The following is a 21,682-nucleotide window of genomic DNA, read 5'->3' as shown; positions in this document are numbered from 1 at the left end:
AGTCATTTTTCAATACGTGCGAGTGGTTTTTAAATTTATGGGATTCGAAAAGAAACGTTTTAATAGGGTTAAAAAACAATTAGACCCCTAGGATTTCAAGAATGGACAAAGAAACTAACCTTACCATCACAGGCAGAAAAAATAAAATAAACCAACGAAAGGGAGTTTATGTCTATTTTCTGCAACATCAAAGACCCACTTAATCAAAAACTTGTGCGTTTGGGCGTGCGTCGTTCTTTTTCTCTTTTAAGTTATTAGTGTTTTAGATTCCTAGAATTATTGAACAAGATATTGAAGAAACACAAAATTTCAGTGGGAGACCAATACAACCATCCAAGCTCCTTTCCGGGGAGTAGACGGGAAACAGCAAGTGAATGGAATTTACAAACGGTGGCACTGATGGTATGACAATCAAAATGATTTACAAGCAATGCGGCTTACACACCAAATGGCACTGCAAAACAATTCACACTTCACCCCACACAAGAAGCCAAATGATTATAAAATTTACAAAATTAGGTTGAAAGGTTAAAGCAAAATCAATGCATCTTTAAATAACAGAAACTCTGAATGAGGGCCGTGATCTGTACAGGGAAAACGCCAAGCAACTTTTATCTAAAAACTCATTAGTAAATCATTTGAATAGCTATATGAACAATATTTCCATCGATTTGTTGAATTTTCACCTTCTTGAATTGCATTCCGTTGGCAATTGTGTGATCTTTCGTGGATATTTATTTGGAGAACACCATCTTCACTGAGCTGCAGCATTACGTGCTAAATCGAGCTAAGCCTTCTGCTCCCTGTTAGACAACATATATTATCAATAATAGTATAATAGAGTGAATCAAGTACTTGATATGCATGTATTGCCTGGGATGCCATCACTTCTATAACAAATTGCCTACCTGTATTTTGTTTCAACGCCGGCAAATAGGTTTTATCTTGTGGACGACTGGTGCCAGCTTGACGATATTGCGCGAGTTTACTATTCACTCGCGGAAGAAGTTTCTCAGAATATGACAGCCTCCTAGTGAAATCTGTATCTCTATCGCCCAGTTTCATAAAACTACTCTCCTGTAAGATAACAATGATTTCAGCACTTATGGAGTAATCAATGAAATTGAAAGGCAAAAGTGGATATGCGTGCCTTGTTCTTCGATGATTGCTTTTGTTGAATTTGTTCTTGGGTACTTTGTGTCCCGAGAAGCATTTTCACCATATCATCCAGCTCTGAGATCCTCTTTAGTAAATTAGTCTTGTCCATCTGTAGAAAGAGGCGGCAGTAAGCCGCATTAGAGAGACTCTATTGATGTAATTTTTACAAATTTATACCGCATTCAAAATCATACACACCTTCAGCATGTCGTTCTGCGCTGAAAGCAACTGATCCCGCTCTCTAAGTTGCTCTACATTAATCTGGGCAGCAAGTATATCTGCTTCTCTCTGTTTTAATATTGATGTACAACTGGAACGACAAGACGTAAATCAAAACAATTATCAAATATCAATCAATAATTTGCCATTCAATTTTAAAAAATGTTAATATGGGATTACAAGAAAGGTGGAACAGGTCTAACCTTTCATGTTCCTCAATAAGATCCTCGATCCGCTTCCTCAAATTGAGAATTATTTGCTCCTAAAAAATGATAAAAAGCGTATCAGTACTACTATCCTAGTTGAAAACCACATAATTAATAAATTACGCTTTGGTGATATAAACCTTCGCAAGCAACTCTTGTGTCTGTTGTTGAGCCGCTACCACTAATTTTTGAACATGTTCCTGGTCTATCAAGTTCTAGAATATACCACAAGAGAGATAAATTGAGTGATCTGTGCGGCAATGGCAACTAACATTCAACTTAAGATGATAGTTTGAAACCTACTGCATAATTAGTCATGTCCAATTTGACACCAAGTAGATCACGAATGACATCATGTGTCATGCTTTCTGCTGCAGCCAGCCTGGTATTCAGCATACAAACCTGATGCAGTAGGATTGAAGCAGAAATTGTGCAATTAAAGGTTGAATTCTTGATGGAATACGAATTTTGAAACAGCACAGTTCAGTAAAAAGAAGCAATAATTTACCTCTTTCTGTCGACTAGCTGCTAAAGCCTCTAGCTTTTGTATACGAAGCGTGGCTGCTGACAACTCTTGATCCTTCTCCGAGTTCATCCGTTGAACTACACTTGCAATGCATCTGAATGGCGAGCTTGAACCCCTCAACCTCGTTGAGCTTTTCTCAATTTTATCCTGTGCGTGTGCTGCTGCTGCTGTTGTGTTGGATAAATTTGTTTGCATTTCGCGAATCATTGCCTCTAGAGTCTTGTACTGTTCAAGCAGTGTGCAAATCAAATTTTATGATGAATATAGCTGCCCATTTTACCAATGTTCTTATATTAATTGATGACTAACGGATGCCAAGACTAAATGCTCAAGATACAGATCAGATTAACATGAGTTCACATTGTGTTGGTTCATGCTTCATATTCGTTTCCTAACAACATGCAATGGATATAAAAAATAGTACCTTCTGTTGGTACTGTGATGCCTGGGCTTCAGAATGCAATACAACTTCCGACAAGTAATCTTTGCATCGTTTGATCTTCAAAATACAGAAACCACATCATCGGAAAGAAGGGTGGGGGGTGTGGAGAGGGGAGAGGGAGAGAGCCAGGTGAGCAGATTAACACTTTGTCAACTGAAAAGAATTTAAGGATTATAATCCAGAGTAATAAGGATAAAAGTTGGAACCTCTTCATTCTGTTCTTCTTTTTCTCTCTCCAGAAGCTGTATCCGATGATGTGCCTCTTGAAGTTGTAGTAGTCTATCCTGCAGTTTCCTGCATTAAAACCACTAGTTCAATCAAAACAGAAGCAGCAGTAGCAGCAACCAGAAAACCACAAGAAAGAAAGCAAGCAGCACTTTTGACCTGGACATTTGATCTTCAGTGTGCCCAGCATTTATGTTTTCTGAATCTACAATGTCAGAGAAGTTTTGAACTGTTGACAATCTCCGTCTAAGAGCTTGAATTTCCAGTTCCAAAGAATCTCTGATTAAATGATGCCTTTCTACCTCTCCATTCATTTCATAAACCTGAAAGAAGATACATGTCATTTTGTTTATCTTAAAGACGATGATTCAGGAACAGTATCTCCGGAGCGGTAAATACAAACACGTAGTTAAGAATTAGCATGCTTTCCAGGATTCATTTCTTATCACCAGCCATTAATTTTTTCAATAATTCTACACTTCCCAAGTGATGTATCACTCATCCATTAGATAGTGAAATTTCATTACTTGTTGATTTACTTATTTCACCATTGCATGATCCAAATGGAATAATGTATGAATGCCACACCACTTGAGATAGAATTTGTAGGGCTAACATTTGGGACGTGCAGCATTGCTCTATTTTTTAGACAAAGAAAAAAATGAGAGGGACTAACCTTTTTCTCCAATGCATTTACTGTATGCTCTAGCTCCTCAATAGAATGCTCCAAAATCTTGACCTCCTCTTCCTTCTGCTCGGCATACAGTTTACTTGCCTCCAACTCCTAGGAAAAGTAAAAAATACAAGTAAAATATAAAAGTGATGTCCAGACCTAAATTTGGTATCAAACAGAACAAGTCGCTGCAAGTACCTGGCGAGCTTCTACTGCAATAGCTTCGTTTTCATCAGCTAATGCATAGGCCATGGCAAGCTTATCATTTAATGAGCAAATTTCCTCCCAGAGTTTATCCCTTTCCTTACTGACTTTCCTCAGCTCTTCCTCAACACTTTCAACTTCTTCACAGAGTTTGTCTCTGTCACTAGTCACTATCCTCAAATCTTCAGCTATGCTTTCAACTGAAGTGAGCAACCTCTTGTCCTCTGAAGTTCGATGAAGAATTTCTTTCTCCAATCCTGTGATCACCTCCTTCTGTTCTTCCAAATGTTCTTCAGCTTCAGATTTTTTTAGATAAAGGTCTTTCAAAAGAACCCTCAAGTCAGCATTTTGGTCAGACAAAGTATCTATTGTTCCTTTAGCTATGACCAGAGCATTTTCAGTGTCTGTCAGACTAGCTTCGAGTTTCTCATGCTGAAGCAACAGGTTGTCAAGTTGACTCGCCTTCCTGTCTAGGTCTTGTCGGACTTGGCTCAAAGTTGAAAATAGCTTTTCAGTTTCATCCTTGATGTCCTTCTTGTTAGAAGCTGATTCTTGCAACAAGCTGAAGTCAAAAAGTAAACCCTGTAATAGAACTTCTTTCCTTTGCAGTTCCTTCTTGAGAGACAGATTCTCATATGATAGATGACTGTGTGATAGGAAAAACTCTTCCATATTTGTGCCCCACTCATTGTGGTCCCCATCCTCTGCACCTTTCTCTGTAATCAAGATGTCATCTTGACTATTCAAGAGAAAACGTGGAGAAAGATTTCTGAATATGTAGTTTTCTTGCTGCCTGAGTGGGTGAAAACCAGATTCAATGCTAGAATTTAGGATCTTATGCATAAATGCTCCAATATGGCACAGGTAAAAGACAAATTGCTGAAAGCCTTTCTCCATTATCCCAGAGAAAATATCATCCTGTAATGACTTAGAATTAGAAATGAAGTGATGGACATCCCTTCCCATTAATAAGGCATCGGAATATAATTCCTTAAATCTGTCCTCCACTTCTTTTTGTACTTGCAAAAAACACCCTTCAAGCAAGGAGATTGAGGTATCTATTTCTGACATATTAAAATGCAGATGATCCATTAGCAATTCATTCTCTTCCTCTTTCAAACGAATTAAAAACTTAAGTTGCTCAACTTCATCAGTTAAACTTGCTCTGTCTGCCATCAATTGCTCGCCAGCTTGCCTCCATTTATCATTCAATTGTTTTGCGTTTTCATTTGCTTTCAGCAATGTATTTAGCATAGAATCAGCTTCTCTCATGGTTTCACGGGCTTCTTCAAATTTGCTGAAGAAGCTACTAGCATGATTACTTGTCTCACTGGCAACTGCCTACATCTCAGAAGATATTACACATGATAAAGAAGTGATCTTGTTTATGCCTTATCACATAATAAATTATCAAACTTGTAACTATGATATCATTAACATTATTAAAAAATAAAATAAAATAAAATAAAATGAACAAAACAACCAAACTTTGGCAGTTCAAATGAAAGTGTACCTCTGTCGTATTAGTGCAGCCTGCTTCATCTATCTCCATTGTCAGCCCAAAAGATGGTAGCCCTTCCCTCATCCCTGCCATGATATCAGCCAAGTAAGCCCTTTCATTTAAATTTTGTTGTAATTATTTATAATTGCAAACCAAGAAATATTTACCTTCAATCAAAGGACAATCTACAGCATCATTCTCATTCAGAAGTGAGGTTAAGCGGAAATAAATTTTATTAAACTCATTAAATGCCATTTCCATCTCCTCTCTCAGGCCAAATGCAATTGCATCACTGTGATTTGATCTTTTCAATAGCTTCTTCACCTTGTCTGATTCTTCAAGATCAAGTTTAGGAACTGAGACTCCTTGAAATTTCAAGTTGACAATCTCTTCAGTTGCCTTTGAATTAAACTTGGAGGAGTATGAATATGATGATCTGCCTGAACTTTTTTCTGAAGCAACACTATCAGTTGAATAATCAGAAGCTGATGTTGAACAATCAGCACTCCATCCATCTACGTCAATCATATCTTCATCTTTAGGTGGCAAGACATGTGCACTTGATATTTTGTTAATGACATCTTCTATGATATGGAGTCTATCATTTGTTTTAGCAAGTTCGTCTTTTATCTGCTGGAGAATGTGAAACTGGTTTTCCAACTTCAGAGACTCGTGCTCTTTAAGTGATTGAGAAGCTAGTTTTGAGTTCTTGTCAACTGGGAGACCAATCTTGTTAAAGTCAGATAGCCATTTTACGACCAAGAAAGAAGCTTGAGCACGTTTTTCTGCTTCGGTAATCTGATCCTCCTTTGATTTGAGTTCACTCTCTAGCAGCTTCACCATTTCGATTTTCTTATTCAATGTCATGCTTAGGTGGATTGCCTCGTCCGTGCATTCTTCATTACCCAGATGTTGAATTTCATTTAAAGCAATCGTTGCTCCCTTCAAGGAAATACATTTCTCTTTCATCTCAACCACCATCTTCTGTGCCTCTTCCAAGCTTTTTTGCAGCAGTAGAATTGTTTCATCCTTCTCAATGCAAACTTTGGCAGCTCTCCCCACATTTTCAGTAACTTCAACATTAAATTGAGGGAATAAACACACAATACTTTCTATCTGGCCAGAGGCATCTCTGAGAGATCTGGAACCATCTGCTAGGAAGTTTGTTAATTCTAAAGTTGCCTTTTCCCACTCTGTACAACGCGACCTTATTTCCTCCTCTTTAGCAGCTATGGTATTCCTTAGACATGTATTTTCTTCAGTCATGCAACATAAATTTTCATGAAGTTCGAGCTGAAGAGAAGCGACCTCTTCCTGTAATTGAAGAATTGTCTTAGTAGCCTCCATCTCAACTTGTTCACGGACTAAATCAACTTGGTGCTGACAAGATAACTGTGATGCCTGATCCTCTTGATATTGGCAATTAAGTACTCTGGCAGTCTCAAGCTCTTCAGTCAATTTGTCCAATTTGGCTTGCAAAGATGTTCCATCAATGCCTTTGCTGCTTTCCTTTATCATTCCTTTTTTCTGCTTCTCAAAATTATTAGATTCCAGACAGTAACTTCCACTTTTACCCAGAGAGTGGCCCTCTGCATAATCTCTGTGGCTTAAGACCTCCATGTATCTCTGATTCTGCTCTTGCATAAGATGCAACTCCCTATTTTGATGGACCTGCTCACGCTCCAGTGCTTCAATTAACATTTTAGCATCTGTTAACTGTTTTTCAGTATCACTGGGATGTAAAATTTGATCATTTCTCATATTCTGATCATCTGTCAGGTTATAGGGTGTCTGCTCGTCTCCGGAGTCAGTTTTCATAGATATTGTTTCAACCTGTAAATGCATGTACACATAAAGATTGATAAATGAACTTGACAAATAATACAATGTTTCAGGATGAACATTTCAGGCTTCATCCTAAAAGCCTAAAACAGCACATGCAACAGCAAACTGTGGTGTCCTAGCAATAAAATACCAGTTGTGTGGTATATGCTAAAATTAAGCACCTAGCACTTGTCCGATTTGTTTGTTTTCTCACCAGTGAAAACTTATCTGCTCGCCTAAATTCCACTGAGTCCTTGGAGAAAGAATCTGCAGCCTGCAAGACAATGAATTTATGTAAACTACCTGAGAAAAATGCTAAGCCATATCTTTACACTTCTCCTAATAGCTCATCAGCTAAACTTACAGAACTTGATGTCGCTTGTCCACAGTTTCTCAATTCTGTTCTCAACTCTTCAACTTCCCTGTTGAATCAACCATGAATAAAATACAAGAAAATAAAGCAAGACTGATCAATGAACAACAATATAATGTTTGTTTCAATCACATTGAAAGCATCAACAAGCAAAGACAAGTGAAAGGTTGGCTGTAGAAAATCTCATAACATATTAAAAAAAAGATAGGAAATTTTGGTACAGAATGTTGAGACAGGCCTTCTGACCGGAACAGTCTTTCTGAAACTTATTACAAGATTGATATTCTTGATTGCCATTGATAGAAAAAACTTTATCTGAAATGGCTAATCAAAGAAAAATCAGGACAATCCCACAAGCAGTCTATCTCAAAACCGAGATAAAAGCATTCTTCTTGCCCTAGCCACCCATTATAGTATTTCTTTGCGAAAGCTGAACTAGGCTAGATATTTAATTAATAAGAAATTAAAAGCTATTTTGGTGAAGTCTTCAAAAATGCACAAAGAGAACAACTTGATTAGCTGGCCCCAAAAAAGGCAAACACTGCAGTAAAATACTGATACCAAATTGATTTGAAAGATACCTCATCAGTTTGGAGTTCATATTCCTGCAATTCTCCAACTCCGTAGTAGTGTCATTATCCTGCATCGAAGGAAGCATACAGATTAGAAAATAGTAACTCCTCAAAAGCTTAAACATGACAAACATGAAAAAAATAACTACAACATTATTACCTGATTCTCATGTCTTGAGGAAAATCTTTCCTTCCCTTCGACAATATCCAAAAGCTGCAAATTAATCAAGAGTTTCATTGTGCCATTGAAAGCCATTTTGTTCCAATACTATAATACAGAAGGTTAATGATGATTATAATCTCCTCAAACCTGGTCACGCAGTTCTGCTAATTCTGCTAGCAGTTTTTCTCGCTCTCCCTGCTCATAGAAACTCTGAAACCTGGAAAAGTATTGCAAAGAATCATTCATATCTGAGAGAAATGAAAACAATATCTGAAGAGTCAGCAACTATTCAAGGAATGGGATTTACAACTGAAGTTGCTCAAGAAGTCTAATATTCTCTAGAGCAAAACGTGTCAATTCTGGATTTCGGTCAATCCTTGCTTGAAGAAGTTGAATCTCTTCCTTTAAAGCTATATTTTCATCCATCAGATACTTTTCGGCAGTCACAGAGCCATTCACTAATAATTCAAGTTGTTTGATTTTCTCTTCTCGAAATCTTAACATCATTTTAGTATGTTGAGTATCCTCTTCCCTTTGGCAGAGCTGGAACAGAAAGTACCAATCATAAAATTAAATCCCAAAATATGAAATTTTGCTTCTACAGAGCAGCAGGTATTTTGTAAACAAGACTCCTAGAATTGATAGAATAATCATCAGAATACAAACACTATGGAATCACTTGCTAAACCCAGACATACCAAGCGATTCATGTGCTCAATTTCAGCCTCTAATTTCAGTGTAACAGCCTCTGCCATCTTTTCCCTCCTCAGCGATCCGAGCAACATACATTCCAGACGTTTTGTCTGATACATATTCACTAGCAGTGGTCAATATTACTTTATCATACTATTCTTAAGAAGTAAACATCAGCATGGACACGGAAGTTACCTTCTCATTTTGGACATTTTGTACCCCATTATCCATCATCCCTTCTCCTGGAAAACTATATTTCTTGATGATGTCTCCCTGACTAGATTCTCCAACTTCTGGTGTACTACTAGATGGAGACCTCAAAAGGTTTTGATGCTTCATTAGAGAAGACAATTTGTCCTGTATGAGAGTGAAAAGTTCAAATTCTGCTGAATTGTACTTGTTCAAGACAATACTATCAGAAGCCAGTGGTTCTTACCTTCAGTTGTTGGATCTGCCGCTGCAATGCAGTGACATCCCCAGAAGCATTTTCATTCACTTTAGCCTATAGAAGAAGGGAAGAAAATCTCAATCCCACCTTCATTTTTAGTATAAAAGAAACAGATAGAAGTTAAAAAGAAAATACATTGTTCTGGATAAGTTTGGCACGCTGAGCAAATTTTAAAGTGCTCAGTGTTTCATTTGCGGAGCTGCAAGAGAAAAAAGATCTTTTATTCATAAAAATAGATGGCCTCACCTTCAACTACAAAAAGAATGAAACACAAAAAGGTAATATGTAGTTTCAGGAGAAACGATTAAGGTGTAAGACAGACCATATAGATGGGCTGACATTTGCAATAATTGTTGTTTTGGAGTTTCCACCGAGAGAATCCTGCATTCAAAAATCTTTATACATAATCTCTTTACTCTGAGGCACCAAATTTACGGCCACATAACTAGATGGAATTATTTTCAGTTAAGAGATGTTTGTTAGTAACTAACCTGAAGTAGGAAAGTGAGCCGTGAATCTCTGTAGGGAACATGTCTATGTTTCCCTTGTGCTGAATCCACAAGAGACATTATGACCAAGCTAAGCATAATATAGTAAACAAAGTAAATCAACTGTCCAAATGAGAAACTTCTATTTAATTGCATAGAAAAGCTTTCAGAATGATGTGTATAAAACTCAGTCTATCATGCCAAATTAGCATACAAAGAGAATGATGCTGCAAATTAGTCTTTTCTATCCAGTTGAGTGTTTCATATTTGCAACACTTAAATGTGCATGGCAAAAGAAAGAATACATGTGACACAACACTCAGCATAAAAAGCAATCATAGAAAGGTACTGCAGTGTCTTTGAAGATAACCGAGAAGCGAGAAGCAGGTCTCTGATCAACTTACCCAAGAGTTGATAATGATTTGTTTATATTTGCTGCTTCTTTCAGACGATCTCCTTCTGCACCAGAGCTCTTCTGTCTAAATGTTTGATCTAGTTAGTTCAATGTCGATAGGAAATGAGCTTATAGCTTCATAAAATTGCAGAACAATATATGAAATTTATCATGATAAACAATAATTACCTTTCAGAACCAGCTAAATCTACTAGATTTAACCTTGCAAATCTAAAATGGGTCATGGAATCTTTCTCCCAATGGCTTTCAATGATACAGGTTAAAACACTGTGGGATCGGCTGCTCTCGCTGTTCATATAGGTTGCTGCCATTTTCCTATTTGCAGCACCCTGTACAAAAACAAATCTTACCCATTATCTTAACACTCAGTCTCATACCAAATGAATCAGGCACAAGATTTAACCATGAATTCCCACCTGTAATAGCAGCTTGACAACATCATTAACGGTTTTCACATTGTATTCTGTAAGGTTTTCCACATATACCCCCTTCTTCAAGTCTTCTCTGAGCTACAACAAGAAATTTAGGTTTTGTGACCTACGACAATGATGTAATATAAAACATCAACTGTGAATTATGCAGTAAAACTAAGATTACTTGTAGATTAGTTGACGAAGGCTCCAAGAGATCTGTTATCTGCTCATTATATATCTCCAAAAATGAACATTTGCAACTGAACTTCAGCCTCTCATCCCTCCTATTTTCTTCTTCCTAAAGATAAAAATTTTAGAAAAAGCTCAATACCCACAATCTCAAACAATGAAAATGATCTACATAACAATTAAGTGTGAATGATCTAAGGATAAGAAACACTAGAAATTTATGCAACGCACCATCCTAATCCTTGAAAATAAATATTCAAATATTCGAGGGGTTATGCCGCAATCGTCATTGAGTTTGCCTTCCACTTCATTTATCTCACCCATCATGGTATATGTTTTGCCACTACCTGTCTGCAAGAAAACAACCAATGCTTCAAAGTTTGCTCTACAATTCATACCATGAGAAACTTATAGCCCAGCATGAGTCATGACCTACCTGGCCATATGCAAACATACAGCTATTATACCCAGACAAGCAATTCTCCACCATGGGCAGTCCAGCAACCCTGAACAACTTCTCCTGCACCCAATTCATGCAATCCACCTCATAAGTGTTCATGCAAACCGTTTCTTAAGTTCCATTTTATTTTCCATGGTAATGCAGGAAAAGAGAAAAAAACCAATTCATTGAATGATTCATTAGTTAAGATGGAATAAATCAAATTCCCACTATAGTCAAACATGGTAAAATTAAGTTTCCTCAGTTTTTTCCACTATAATTCAAACAAAAACTATCCCCATAAAAGCATTCTTTGATCTATACCTGTGATATCATCTCGCATGCTATATGATCAAAAGTAAATCTAGTTTCAGGATGACCAAGCCACACCAATGTCTGTGCAGTATCCTGTTTTAAGCACCGCACGTACCCTTGTGAAACCCTCTCTATATTACTCAATGGTCGAATTCTTATCAACACCTACAACCATCAATACTCACCACATCAAAATTCAATAAAACTTGCACAAAACAGTTATAACAATAGAACATAAACCGCCAAGTACAAAATATTCCACAAGTAAAATTTCTAACGGGTTAAAGGCACAAGCAAAAGCTGAATTTCTTTTAGTTACCTGAACGTTGTGGTCTTTCCAAAACAAAGGATCATCAACGAGCTCGAAGTGTTCCACATCAACAGAAACTTCATGATTCACAACTGAAATCCCTCTTGAAATTCTAGAGAATAAAGCTGAAGAGCTCACTCCTCTTCCACCAAGCGAAACTCGCGAACAGCCACTCCGCGCCGGCGTGCTCTGCGCCGAGCTCGGCTCCGAGTGAATCTTCCCGTGGCTACGAACCGAAACCCTAGGCGTACCGACATGAGTAGCAACAAAGCTTCCAGAAGTTTCTACTACTTTCCTATCCGATAACGATCGATCAATGCTATAAACTTGATCGGATTCTTGAATATCTTTCTGGAACTGAGACGGATCTGGGATTGAGTTTAACGGCGATCTCGGCGGCGGAAAATGCAGCGGATTTAATGAAGCTCCAAACTGATTCTCGTTTGCTTCGTTTTGTGAGGTTTTCGAAGGTAATCGAGAACTGATAGCTTCTTTAGACATTTTATTGGATTCGTTTTTTGAAGAATAGAAACTGCTAAAATTTACTCCATTGACATTAGCAGCGAAGAGAATGAATGGATTAAATTGAAAATTTTAGAATCTTTTTTAGTGCTGATTGTGAATTTATTGATTGTTAGGGAATAACGGAATTGCAGAAAATGCTTCGAGATTTGAAACTGGAAAGTTCGAAGCTGAAGTCAGTCTCAGCGGTGAGAGAAAGTATAAAAACAATCCCGCCTATTTTCAAATTAAATTTTGTGCATTTTGAGCGGAAGGCCCTGACGTTTTGATAATATTAAAATGACCCCCGAATGGGATTTCAAAAAAAATTGATGATTGTATTACTCTGCATTGTGCTGAGGTGGCAATCTGGAATTGGGTAGGTGTGGGGGAATAAAGACGATTGCAACAGAACAAAGGGGAGCTGATCCGTTGCTAAAGTGGAGATCCAATCTAGTTTTCTTCGGATTCGCAAAACGTTAATGGGCCCAGATTAAAGAAAAAGACATAAATCGACATGGGCCATAGAATTTAGGAAGCGTAATGATTAGATATTAAAACGAATGGTGCATTTATTAAAATAGAATCAAATGAATTGAAACTCGAGTAAGTAAAAATTGAAATAAAAAATAGAATAAATTATTTATTTAGATTGTAATAATTAGAATCAAAATGAATTATTTTAAGTTATTAAAATGTCCTTAATTTTTTATTGTAATTTTATTTATTTATTTTAATATTTTTCTTATTATTCAAATAATAATAATAATGACAAAAATAAAAATTATAATATTCATTATTGTTTGTTATACTATTATTATTCAAAAAACTTATTGTTAATAATAACAAAAAATAATAATAACTTTACTTCAATAATAGTAATGATAAAATTAATAATAATAAACATGGCAATAATAAAAATAGTAATATATGTTGGAAAAGAATAAGAATAATAAGAAGAATAATAATCATCATCATTTTGGGAAAAAAATCATCATAGTTTCAAAAAAAAAAATCATCACCATCATCATTTTTGCAATGATTGATGACATGGTGAGATTGGCTACTGCTTCCGTGTGAGATCAACTGGTGAAGCATCAATGGTTGCTGTTTCCGGCGACGGTAGGTGATGTTGCTGCGATTTGGGGAGCTGCTGCTTGGGCTCATTAGTGCACCGAGATCCATGACTGTTGCTCGACAACGAAAGATGTTGCTGCTCAATGCGAGATGCATGGCTGGCTGTCAACAACTGCGTGATCAGTGATTAGCAACAGAGGCCAAAAATGTGTTGTCTACAATGGAGGCTGGGAAAAAATGTTTGCTTTTTTTTTTAACTTTTTATAATGTAAATGAAGGCATTTTCGAAATATGATAATTTCAATGGGGGTAAAATAGACGGTCTTGAGAATGAGAGATTGATTCCCACCTCTCTTTGAGAATCAGTCTCACATTCTCCATTCCCAAATTAGTATAGGCCCCACAATTTTGATTCTAATTCCTATATATATTTTGCGAAGTAGGGGTGCGTTTAGAATTGAGGTTGAACAATTATAGTTTAAAAGTTACAGTACTAAAGTGTTCGGCAAACACTAGCTACTATAACTTAGAAAGTATGTTGATATGATTTTTCACTTGTATAATAAAAAATCTATTGCATCTTTAATAATTTTATCGAAATTATTATTTAAAATTTATATTTACTACATATTATTAATTTTTGTTTTATAGTTACAACTTTTTTTTTCCACATCAGTTATATCTTAAAAGTTACAGCATCTCAATCTCAAATAAGAGTAAAATGTTGTCAATGATTACGAGAAGTAAACGCACTATAAAAGTAATTAAAGCCATAAGTGTTGTTGCGAAATAATAGAGCTTCATGTGCTTTTAATAACAAGGGTTTTCTGTTCATGCACCAAAATAATATACCAAATTAACACTAATCTCTTCTTAATTGAAACCAGAATTGGAGGGAATATAAAATTAGTTGAAAATTAATGCTCAATCTAGCTAATGGATCGATTTCTTACACTCCATGAAAGCTCTATCCACCACTTGCTCTTCTCTTTAGCTTGAAAATAAAAAAGTAATTTCTTTTGCACATAGAATTCTATAGCAACTCAAACATTGAATTTGAATTTTACTCCCATCTCACCTCCTTTATTTTCATTTCCCCTCATTACTTACAATGCAAACACCAACTAAAGGCTTTTTAATTTTTGGGTTTTATTGTAGTAGCCACGTAGCAACATGTGTCAGAAAAATTGGCAGACACCCCCACAAAAACACATGGGCCTGTCATCACCAAGAGACTCTCCTTAAGTAATTGCGCCGTAGATAATTAACCATGGTTAATAATTCACTAATACCAATCCCCAAGTTGTAAAAATAGTCCGTTTTGTACTCTCATTTATAATAGTCTTTTCTTTACTTTTCTACATGGTTCGATTAGGAAATGTTTTAATTCTGTGATTATTTTGGACCTATCACTTGTTCGTTTGTTTTAATTTTAACTAAAATATTTGATTGATGAGCAAGTAGAGGAAAAAGGAAAGAGGATTGAATTCGTTTTCTTGATTATGTGCTTCTTGCCTTCTTGGCTAACAATAAGCTCATATGATCAAAATTCATTCGCAATGATTTTTACTTGTGTTGTTTCATCACTTAGAATGATCAGTGAGAAGACTATTATAAATAAAAGTAGTATATTCGATACAATAATTTGGTATCCTACTAATTGCACTAGACAAATTTTGTAGTAGTATTGTAGCGAGACTCATACTAAAATGCAACATGCAAGTTAGATGTAGTTGTATTTGTTTTATGTCTGAAATCTAAATAGATCTCAAGTACTCTGAATTCTAAATAAAGCTGAATGTCTGAATCTTAATGATATGTTTATTTTTTTGTCTGAATTACTAAAAATAAATATTAAGTTATTTTTTTACTTAAAAAATTTGAAAACTATTTTTTTTTATATTTATGCCCTTACAAATTATAAATGTTAAATAAATAATAAACATATCAAAGAATATAATAAGATAATATATTATCATAACATAAATTATATTCAATTGAATACAACTCTTTAATATTCTATATTATATATCTTGATCGATTTTATTATAGTTTATGATTTTTTTATGAAAAATACTAATAAAAAATTATGAAGATAAAGAAAGTTAATTTGAAGAAAATAAAAAGATAAAAATAATAATAGTCTACCACTATATATTATCATAAGTTATATAGAGACGGGTAATAATGATAATTATTAAAATATATTTAGTTAAGAATGATAAATTAATTAATTAGATAGAGATATTTTAGAAAATATCTTTTAATGATATAATTCAAACTTTTTTAATTAAGCAAAAAGTTAGAAAAATTAAGTTAATACCTTAAAGACTTAATAAATTTTCATTAAGTTGAAAAATAAACAAATTTAATAACTTATTTTATTAATATTAAATTAATTAAGTTAAAAAAATAAACAGCTCCACTGTCATTCACAAAATTTAGGATCACAAATTATTTGGACTTTAATTTTGACTTTTCGCCATAAAATTACTACTCTATATATTTAATTATTTATGGAGCGACTCAATTGCGCAATTAAAAAAATAAGAATAATTTAATAATTTATCGTGTGCTTTTTTTTTTTTATTAATAAGGGCTCTGTAAAAAGAGCTAAATCGGAACAATACGGGGTTTAGCAACCCCAATCATGTCCTGCAAAATAGCTGAATAAATGCCCACAGGCGGACTAGTAAATAAATGCATCCCATTAGGGAGAGAAAGAGCCATATTGGCCATGAAATCTGCAACTGAATTCGCTTCACGATAGATGTGGGTTAGACAGACTTGCCAGTTCCTATTAAGAAGATCACGTACTGCAACCACTAAAGCATAGGAAACATTGGGCACGACTACCTGCTTAGAAATCATTTGTGTAACACACAGACTATCCACTTCCACTTATAGCCATTTTATGTCAGCCTCCCATGCCAAGAGTAGCCCTTGATAAAGATCCCATAGCTCCGCCATAACCACCGTATACTCCCCAATATTCATACAAAATCCCGAAATCCAATTTCCAACATAATCACGAATAACACCACCAGCTCCTGCATCACTTGAATTTCGAACGGAACCATCCGTATTTAATTTATCGTGCGCTTTCATATAACATTTATCAGCTCAATACAAATTACAACACTTAACGCCGGTCATCGAACAAGTGCAGCGCCAGTTTTTACGTAATTGCATTCTGATTTCAAATTCCAAAAATATGAATATATAATAAACTTTTTTTCTACAAATTAACAGTTGCTCATCAAAGTTTTACACTACAGTAAGAAGAAAATGTTAAAAGAACGCTCAATGTTAATTTGAAAAGTCAAAAAGAGCACATCACGAAATCATGTAAAGAAATGCTCCTAGAACTAAAAAAACTGAATAAACATATGCCCGTGAAGAATGAGGCACAGCTTCATCAGTAGCACTGCCTGGACCTGAAACACGAAATCAAATGAATCAGAACATATTAATTGGTAGCTACGAATATTTCCAGATTAAGCCCAAAGAATCTAAAATTAATTAATAATTCTTACCGCATTCTCTAGTGGCATTGAAAGAGCTAGAGCAAAGGCACATGATGCCTTGAGTCTCAGTGTCAAACCCACAAGTCCCACCGGATTCCGAGCACCGTTCACACCCAGTATCCGGTAACGAATAAGACAGTTTGATCCCATAAACCCAATCCAACGGCCCAAGACCCTTCAAATTGTCCGTATTAATGATGCTAGTATAATGCGAGCAGTCCAAAATATTCATGCTCATGTACCTCACGGTGTCATAGCCAGTGAAGCAACAAGGCGGAGAGCTATTACTCAACAAATGAAAAACCCTAAACGCATTACACCCTCCATAAAGCTCGTCACAAGAATGGCCAGAGAAGTTGAAGCAAAGATTCTTGTAATGATTGAGTACAGGAGAGTCTATAGAGCAATTTAGCAGAGCAAAGACTGTGTCCGCTGATGGGGGCATGATGGCTGATTGAATATCAGTCATGATAAAATCATGATGGGGTTGTAGGATTGAGCATGTGGACATTGCGGGGTCATACACGGTTAGTGTTTTTTTGTTGTAGTCGATGGATTGGACCTTGTAGCCTCCTGAAGGTGTGATGAAGAACAAGTCAGCACTGCAGTTTAACATGTGCCGGAACTGCACGGCGCCGCAGCCGTCGTCGATGCCGAACGGGTATTTTATAGGGATGTTGCCGCAGAAACTGCGGCAAGTTGAGAGTGTGAAGATGGGAAGTGCCTGGAGTGTTATGGTTAAGACTGTTACGAGGCTAGAAATTATGGAGAGAGGGAACTGCATGTTGCTAATTGTTTTTGATACCACTTGAACACTCCCAACGAGTGTAAAGCAAGAATTGTGTCAAGAAAAGAGAAGATATTCACAAGAATAATTTACAACATTGATCAGATCTATGCTCTCCGGAATTTACTCCATTAGTCAGAAAACTTTTTGACTGGTGGGATTAAGACAGGCTGGTGATGGGATCCACAAGTTGGAAGACGAGAAAAAAGCCATTAGCCGTTCACATTTGTGTATCTTGCTTTTCCAAACACTCGCTATGATGATTTGATGTCCGCTGGAAGTAGCGCCGAATTATAAAGCAAAAATTTTCACTATAGCAAGTTAAATATTGCGATTGGTGACGCTACAAATTTTGCAGGAGTCATGTACCTCTGTCCTGAGAAATCAAAGATGGCGCAGCTTTCCGTCAAAATAATTTGACGAATCACAAATCGTCAGTTAGCTTTGCTCAACACATTAAATTAACCTGAATGTATTCAATTAAATTAAAGGGTGAGGGCCACCCACTCCAAAAAATTTTTTACAATAAATACACATTTTTTTTAATAAATACAAATAAAAAAATTTATAATTAATCAATTAAATCATTTTCATATTTTTTCTTACTTATTTTTTTAACTATTAAAGTAGTTTTAATATAAACTCTATTTAATTATTTTACTTTATGACATAAAATGTTCTATTTGTTCCAAAAAAATGTGTTCTTCTATCTAATATTTTAGGTACTTAATTTTGTGACTTATAACATAATTTCTTAAATGAAATCTAATAATTTTTAATATTTTACATGTAAATGATAGAAATTTGATAACCTAACAATTTAATGAGTATTTTCTCATAGAGACATTATGTTAGTTTAATTAAAGATTAATAATCATATTAATAAAGTAGAATTAATTATTTAGAAATAATGAATTTTGTATAAAATTAAAAAATTATTGAAGTTAGATTAAATTTTTATTATTTTTATCTTTAAGGGTAAAATAATCCATTTAAATTTAAGTTAAATAATTTTATTAATTAAATATAATAAAAAATTTAAGTCACAATAAAATAAATTAAGATAGATTTAATTGATTAATTCTTCTAAATTCTTCTTTATTTAAAATTTTTAAAAATAATGAGAACTTTTTGTAATTATTTTCTAAAAAGTGATGATACAACCATAAACTCTTGTAAAAATTTATTTTGTATAAACTCTTGTACAAATTTATTTTGTATAAACTCTTGTACAAATTTATTTTGTACAAACTGATTTGACATTAATTTATTGATTAAATAAAAATATAAAATAATAAAAACAAAACATGTGGACCAAGAGATATTTAATTCAATCATTTAAATTGTGCCACATCAATTTGTACAAAAAAAATTTGTAGAAGAGTTTCTGACTATATTATTATTAAGTCATACCACATCAGTTTGTAAAAAAAAAATTGTACAAGAATTTTTGGTTATATTATTACTCTTTTTTAAAAGTGGAATGAATTAGAATGAATTTACAGAATTTATAGGATGGAAATATCACCCCAAATTAACCTGAAGATGTTCAATTAAACTCCTTTGCTCTTTTACCAGTTAAATTTAGGATGCCTGCAGATGTTCAATTAAACTGCTTTGCTCTTTTACTCGTTAAATTTAGGATGCCTGCGTAAGATGCGTAACATTCGAAGGTCATGACTTAAATTATAAGTCGTATCTTTTGGATTTAGATTATAATTGGTATTTTTTGGACTTAAAAATATTTTTTGTACAAATAATTGGTAACATTCGAAGGTCACGACTTAAATATTTTTTGGAGAACATAGCTTGAACCGTAAATATCCATTCTGAATGTATAATACAAAACTACAAATGTCCACTTGAACTATAAACGTCCTCTTGAATGAGGAATCAAATCCAATTTGAAAATTCCATATCGTTTTATAATTTTTAATTATTTTTCTATTTTTATCTTTTTTAAATATCAAATTTTACCTTTTTTTTCCTACATATCAAATTCGATTTTTTTTTTTAGTATCCAATTTGGATGCAATTTATTTTGTTTTCTATATATAAATCAAGAAAATTTTATTACATAGAATTTACCTATTTTGATTTCCTTATTTAAGTAAAAAAATTTATTCCTTCAAAATTTTTAGTAATATTTCTTCTCCTATGAATCTTTGTACGTTTCATAGTCATCAAGCTCTAAGGCAAGCAAAGCCAAGATGACATTACATTACCAAAGACTTAGTTAAAAAGGATTCTCACAACTCACAAGGTGAAGGTGATGATGAGTTCACAGTTCAGACGGAGTAAACATAAGATAACGTATATAACATGCATGGTCAACTATTTATACATGCTTAGGTAAATGGAAACTAGTGAAGTTTCAGACATTGGTGAAACGCAAGTACTCTTTCTTGGATGGAAGATCCACAGTCTGAAAACCTTGAGGGAACATCTCTTTGGCTTGATCACTAGACACACTTGGTGATATCACCACCGGATCTCCCTGCTTCCAGTTTGCAGGCGTTGCAACCTTATGCTTCATTGCCTTCTGCAGAGAGTCCAATGCTCTTACTACTTCATCCATGTTCCGGCCAGTCGACGCCGGGTAAAGAAAGCTCAGTTTCACCTGCATGACCACAAATATATAACAGTTAAATTAAACAAACAAATTGTGACATTAATTCAACTGATTTAATTGGAAATAAAAAATCTTATGGTAATATAGAGGTCAGGATTCAAATGCCGCTCACATCAAGAAACTAAACAAAAGATGGCATAGATTCAAATATACGGTTTTCAATGGGTTTGTGAGAAATTGTTGTAAAATTAAAACCCAAACACCAAATTACATTATGCTAATTAACCTGCACCTGATGATCAGGGCCCACGATATGAAGGGCTCGAGAAGGGAGCTGCTTTCCTGATGAATCTTTTTCATCCGGGTCCACCATGTTGAGTTGCTTGATGATCTCTCGATTGGGATCTGCGATGATCGGCTATGAGACCTTGCAACCAGGCTGCACGCAAACCAACACGTGGTTTAATCACAAAAATAAAAGTCAACATTTGACCAATTGACCACACGTCTGACCAAACAAGAATCACAAAGAAAAGCTCACGGTGTAGGCTTCAATGTCTTTGATCCACTCATTGTGTGACTTAACGTCATCACAGGACAAACCCAGAAGCTTCACTTCTCTCTTATCAAACTCTGGAACATAAGCAGCCATCTTGCCAAGTTCAGTTGTGCACACAGGAGTGAAATCACCTACATGCAAGCACATCATAAGAACATTAGTGATCATCGTATATCAAATAAAAAAAAGTCGTAGTAAGATGATCAGAGACAGAAGTGGGAACCTGGGTGAGAGAAGATAATGGTCCAGCTATCACCAATGAAGTCATGAAGCTTAAAGTTTCCTTGATTGGTTTGGACTTGAAGGTTGGGAACAGAATCTCCAATTGTGAGGCCAGGCATTTTGACAGCAAAGAGAAAAATTTCTGAACCGTTTGGACTGTTTTTTTGGTTTGATAATGAAGTAATGGAGAAGAGATGATGGATTAAAAGGAGTGGAGGGTTCGTGCATGAAGAGAACGTGGCATGCGTCGAGGCTAATTCATCACCAGTTAGCGTGCATGTACTAATTATGTATATCTCTGTTTTTCTTACACGTGGATGGTCAAATCCAATTTATTCAATTTTCTTTTAGCTTGCTGATTATTTTCTGGGTTATTTATCTGTTTGGACGTTACTTGGTTCGGAATCTACGGTTTATCAATGACTTGTAAGTTGACATGTGATCATCATAAATGAGCAAGATTAATTTGTAATTACAAGGCGTGCAGGCTGGTGCTTCTGATCTTAGTGCAAACGCAGAATTCAACTTAAGAAACAAAACCAAAAAATCAAAGACCAGATGTTATATCACTTATCACACCATACCGTTCTGTCGTTTTGCTTACATAAACCTAAAGATAGTGTAAGCTAACTTTTTTTGGT

The 21,682-nt window shown here is 35.0% G+C and overlaps 3 protein-coding genes across 3 annotated transcripts; all 3 read right to left on the bottom strand.

The window, feature by feature from the left end:
* Positions 1 to 371: 371 nt before the first annotated feature.
* LOC102608855 (kinesin-like protein KIN-12C) lies at positions 372 to 12,511 on the bottom strand. Its single transcript, XM_015533453.3, has 35 exons — positions 11,806 to 12,511; positions 11,496 to 11,651; positions 11,169 to 11,252; positions 10,964 to 11,083; positions 10,728 to 10,841; positions 10,547 to 10,639; positions 10,299 to 10,459; positions 10,120 to 10,194; positions 9,719 to 9,806; positions 9,550 to 9,608; positions 9,363 to 9,426; positions 9,216 to 9,281; positions 8,975 to 9,136; positions 8,785 to 8,889; positions 8,394 to 8,629; positions 8,234 to 8,303; positions 8,084 to 8,137; positions 7,933 to 7,991; positions 7,343 to 7,400; positions 7,193 to 7,252; positions 5,322 to 6,987; positions 5,167 to 5,240; positions 3,648 to 4,994; positions 3,453 to 3,560; positions 2,936 to 3,099; positions 2,758 to 2,845; positions 2,534 to 2,608; positions 2,092 to 2,334; positions 1,887 to 1,985; positions 1,724 to 1,798; positions 1,581 to 1,639; positions 1,357 to 1,468; positions 1,151 to 1,267; positions 909 to 1,077; positions 372 to 803 (listed from the first exon to the last, which is right to left on the bottom strand). Exons 1-35 carry the CDS (start codon positions 12,295 to 12,297, stop codon positions 778 to 780), a joined length of 6,798 nt encoding a protein of 2,265 aa, XP_015388939.1. The 5' UTR covers positions 12,298 to 12,511; the 3' UTR covers positions 372 to 777.
* Positions 12,512 to 15,953: 3,442 nt separating this feature from the next.
* On the bottom strand, positions 15,954 to 17,933 carry LOC102622411 (uncharacterized). Its single transcript, XM_006488702.4, has 2 exons — positions 16,911 to 17,933; positions 15,954 to 16,811 (listed from the first exon to the last, which is right to left on the bottom strand). Exons 1-2 carry the CDS (start codon positions 17,683 to 17,685, stop codon positions 16,711 to 16,713), a joined length of 876 nt encoding a protein of 291 aa, XP_006488765.1. The 5' UTR covers positions 17,686 to 17,933; the 3' UTR covers positions 15,954 to 16,710.
* Positions 17,934 to 19,986: 2,053 nt separating this feature from the next.
* On the bottom strand, positions 19,987 to 21,211 carry LOC102622715 (1-Cys peroxiredoxin). Its single transcript, XM_006488703.3, is given in 4 exon segments — positions 19,987 to 20,308; positions 20,553 to 20,699; positions 20,802 to 20,950; positions 21,043 to 21,211. Coding segments are annotated over 4 exon segments (660 nt in total). The 5' UTR covers positions 21,161 to 21,211; the 3' UTR covers positions 19,987 to 20,062.
* Positions 21,212 to 21,682: the final 471 nt, after the last annotated feature.

The sequence above is a fragment of the Citrus sinensis genome, chromosome 1, assembly GCF_022201045.2.
Source record: "Citrus sinensis cultivar Valencia sweet orange chromosome 1, DVS_A1.0, whole genome shotgun sequence".
In the NCBI taxonomy this organism is placed as follows: Eukaryota; Viridiplantae; Streptophyta; class Magnoliopsida; order Sapindales; family Rutaceae; genus Citrus; species Citrus sinensis.
Note: the sequence above shows the minus strand (reverse complement) of the source record. Positions and strands in the feature narration are given on the sequence as shown.

What these genes read in the sequence shown, in the direction of transcription:
- LOC102622411 (XM_006488702.4), bottom strand. Translation starts at nt 17,685, where the DNA reads ATGCAGTTCCCTCTCTCCATAATTTCTAGCCTCGTAACAGTCTTAACC. An exon ending in CAATGCCACTAGAGAATGCG is followed by an intron (nt 16,812 to 16,910) that starts GTAAGAATTATT and finishes TTCGTGTTTCAG; the next exon opens with GTCCAGGCAGTGCTACTGAT.
- LOC102608855 (XM_015533453.3), bottom strand. Translation starts at nt 12,297, where the DNA reads ATGTCTAAAGAAGCTATCAGTTCTCGATTACCTTCGAAAACCTCACAA. An exon ending in CTTCTTGAGCAACTTCAGTT is followed by an intron (nt 8,304 to 8,393) that starts GTAAATCCCATT and finishes ATACTTTTCCAG; the next exon opens with GTTTCAGAGTTTCTATGAGC. An exon ending in TGGACATGACTAATTATGCA is followed by an intron (nt 1,799 to 1,886) that starts GTAGGTTTCAAA and finishes GGTATATTCTAG; the next exon opens with AACTTGATAGACCAGGAACA.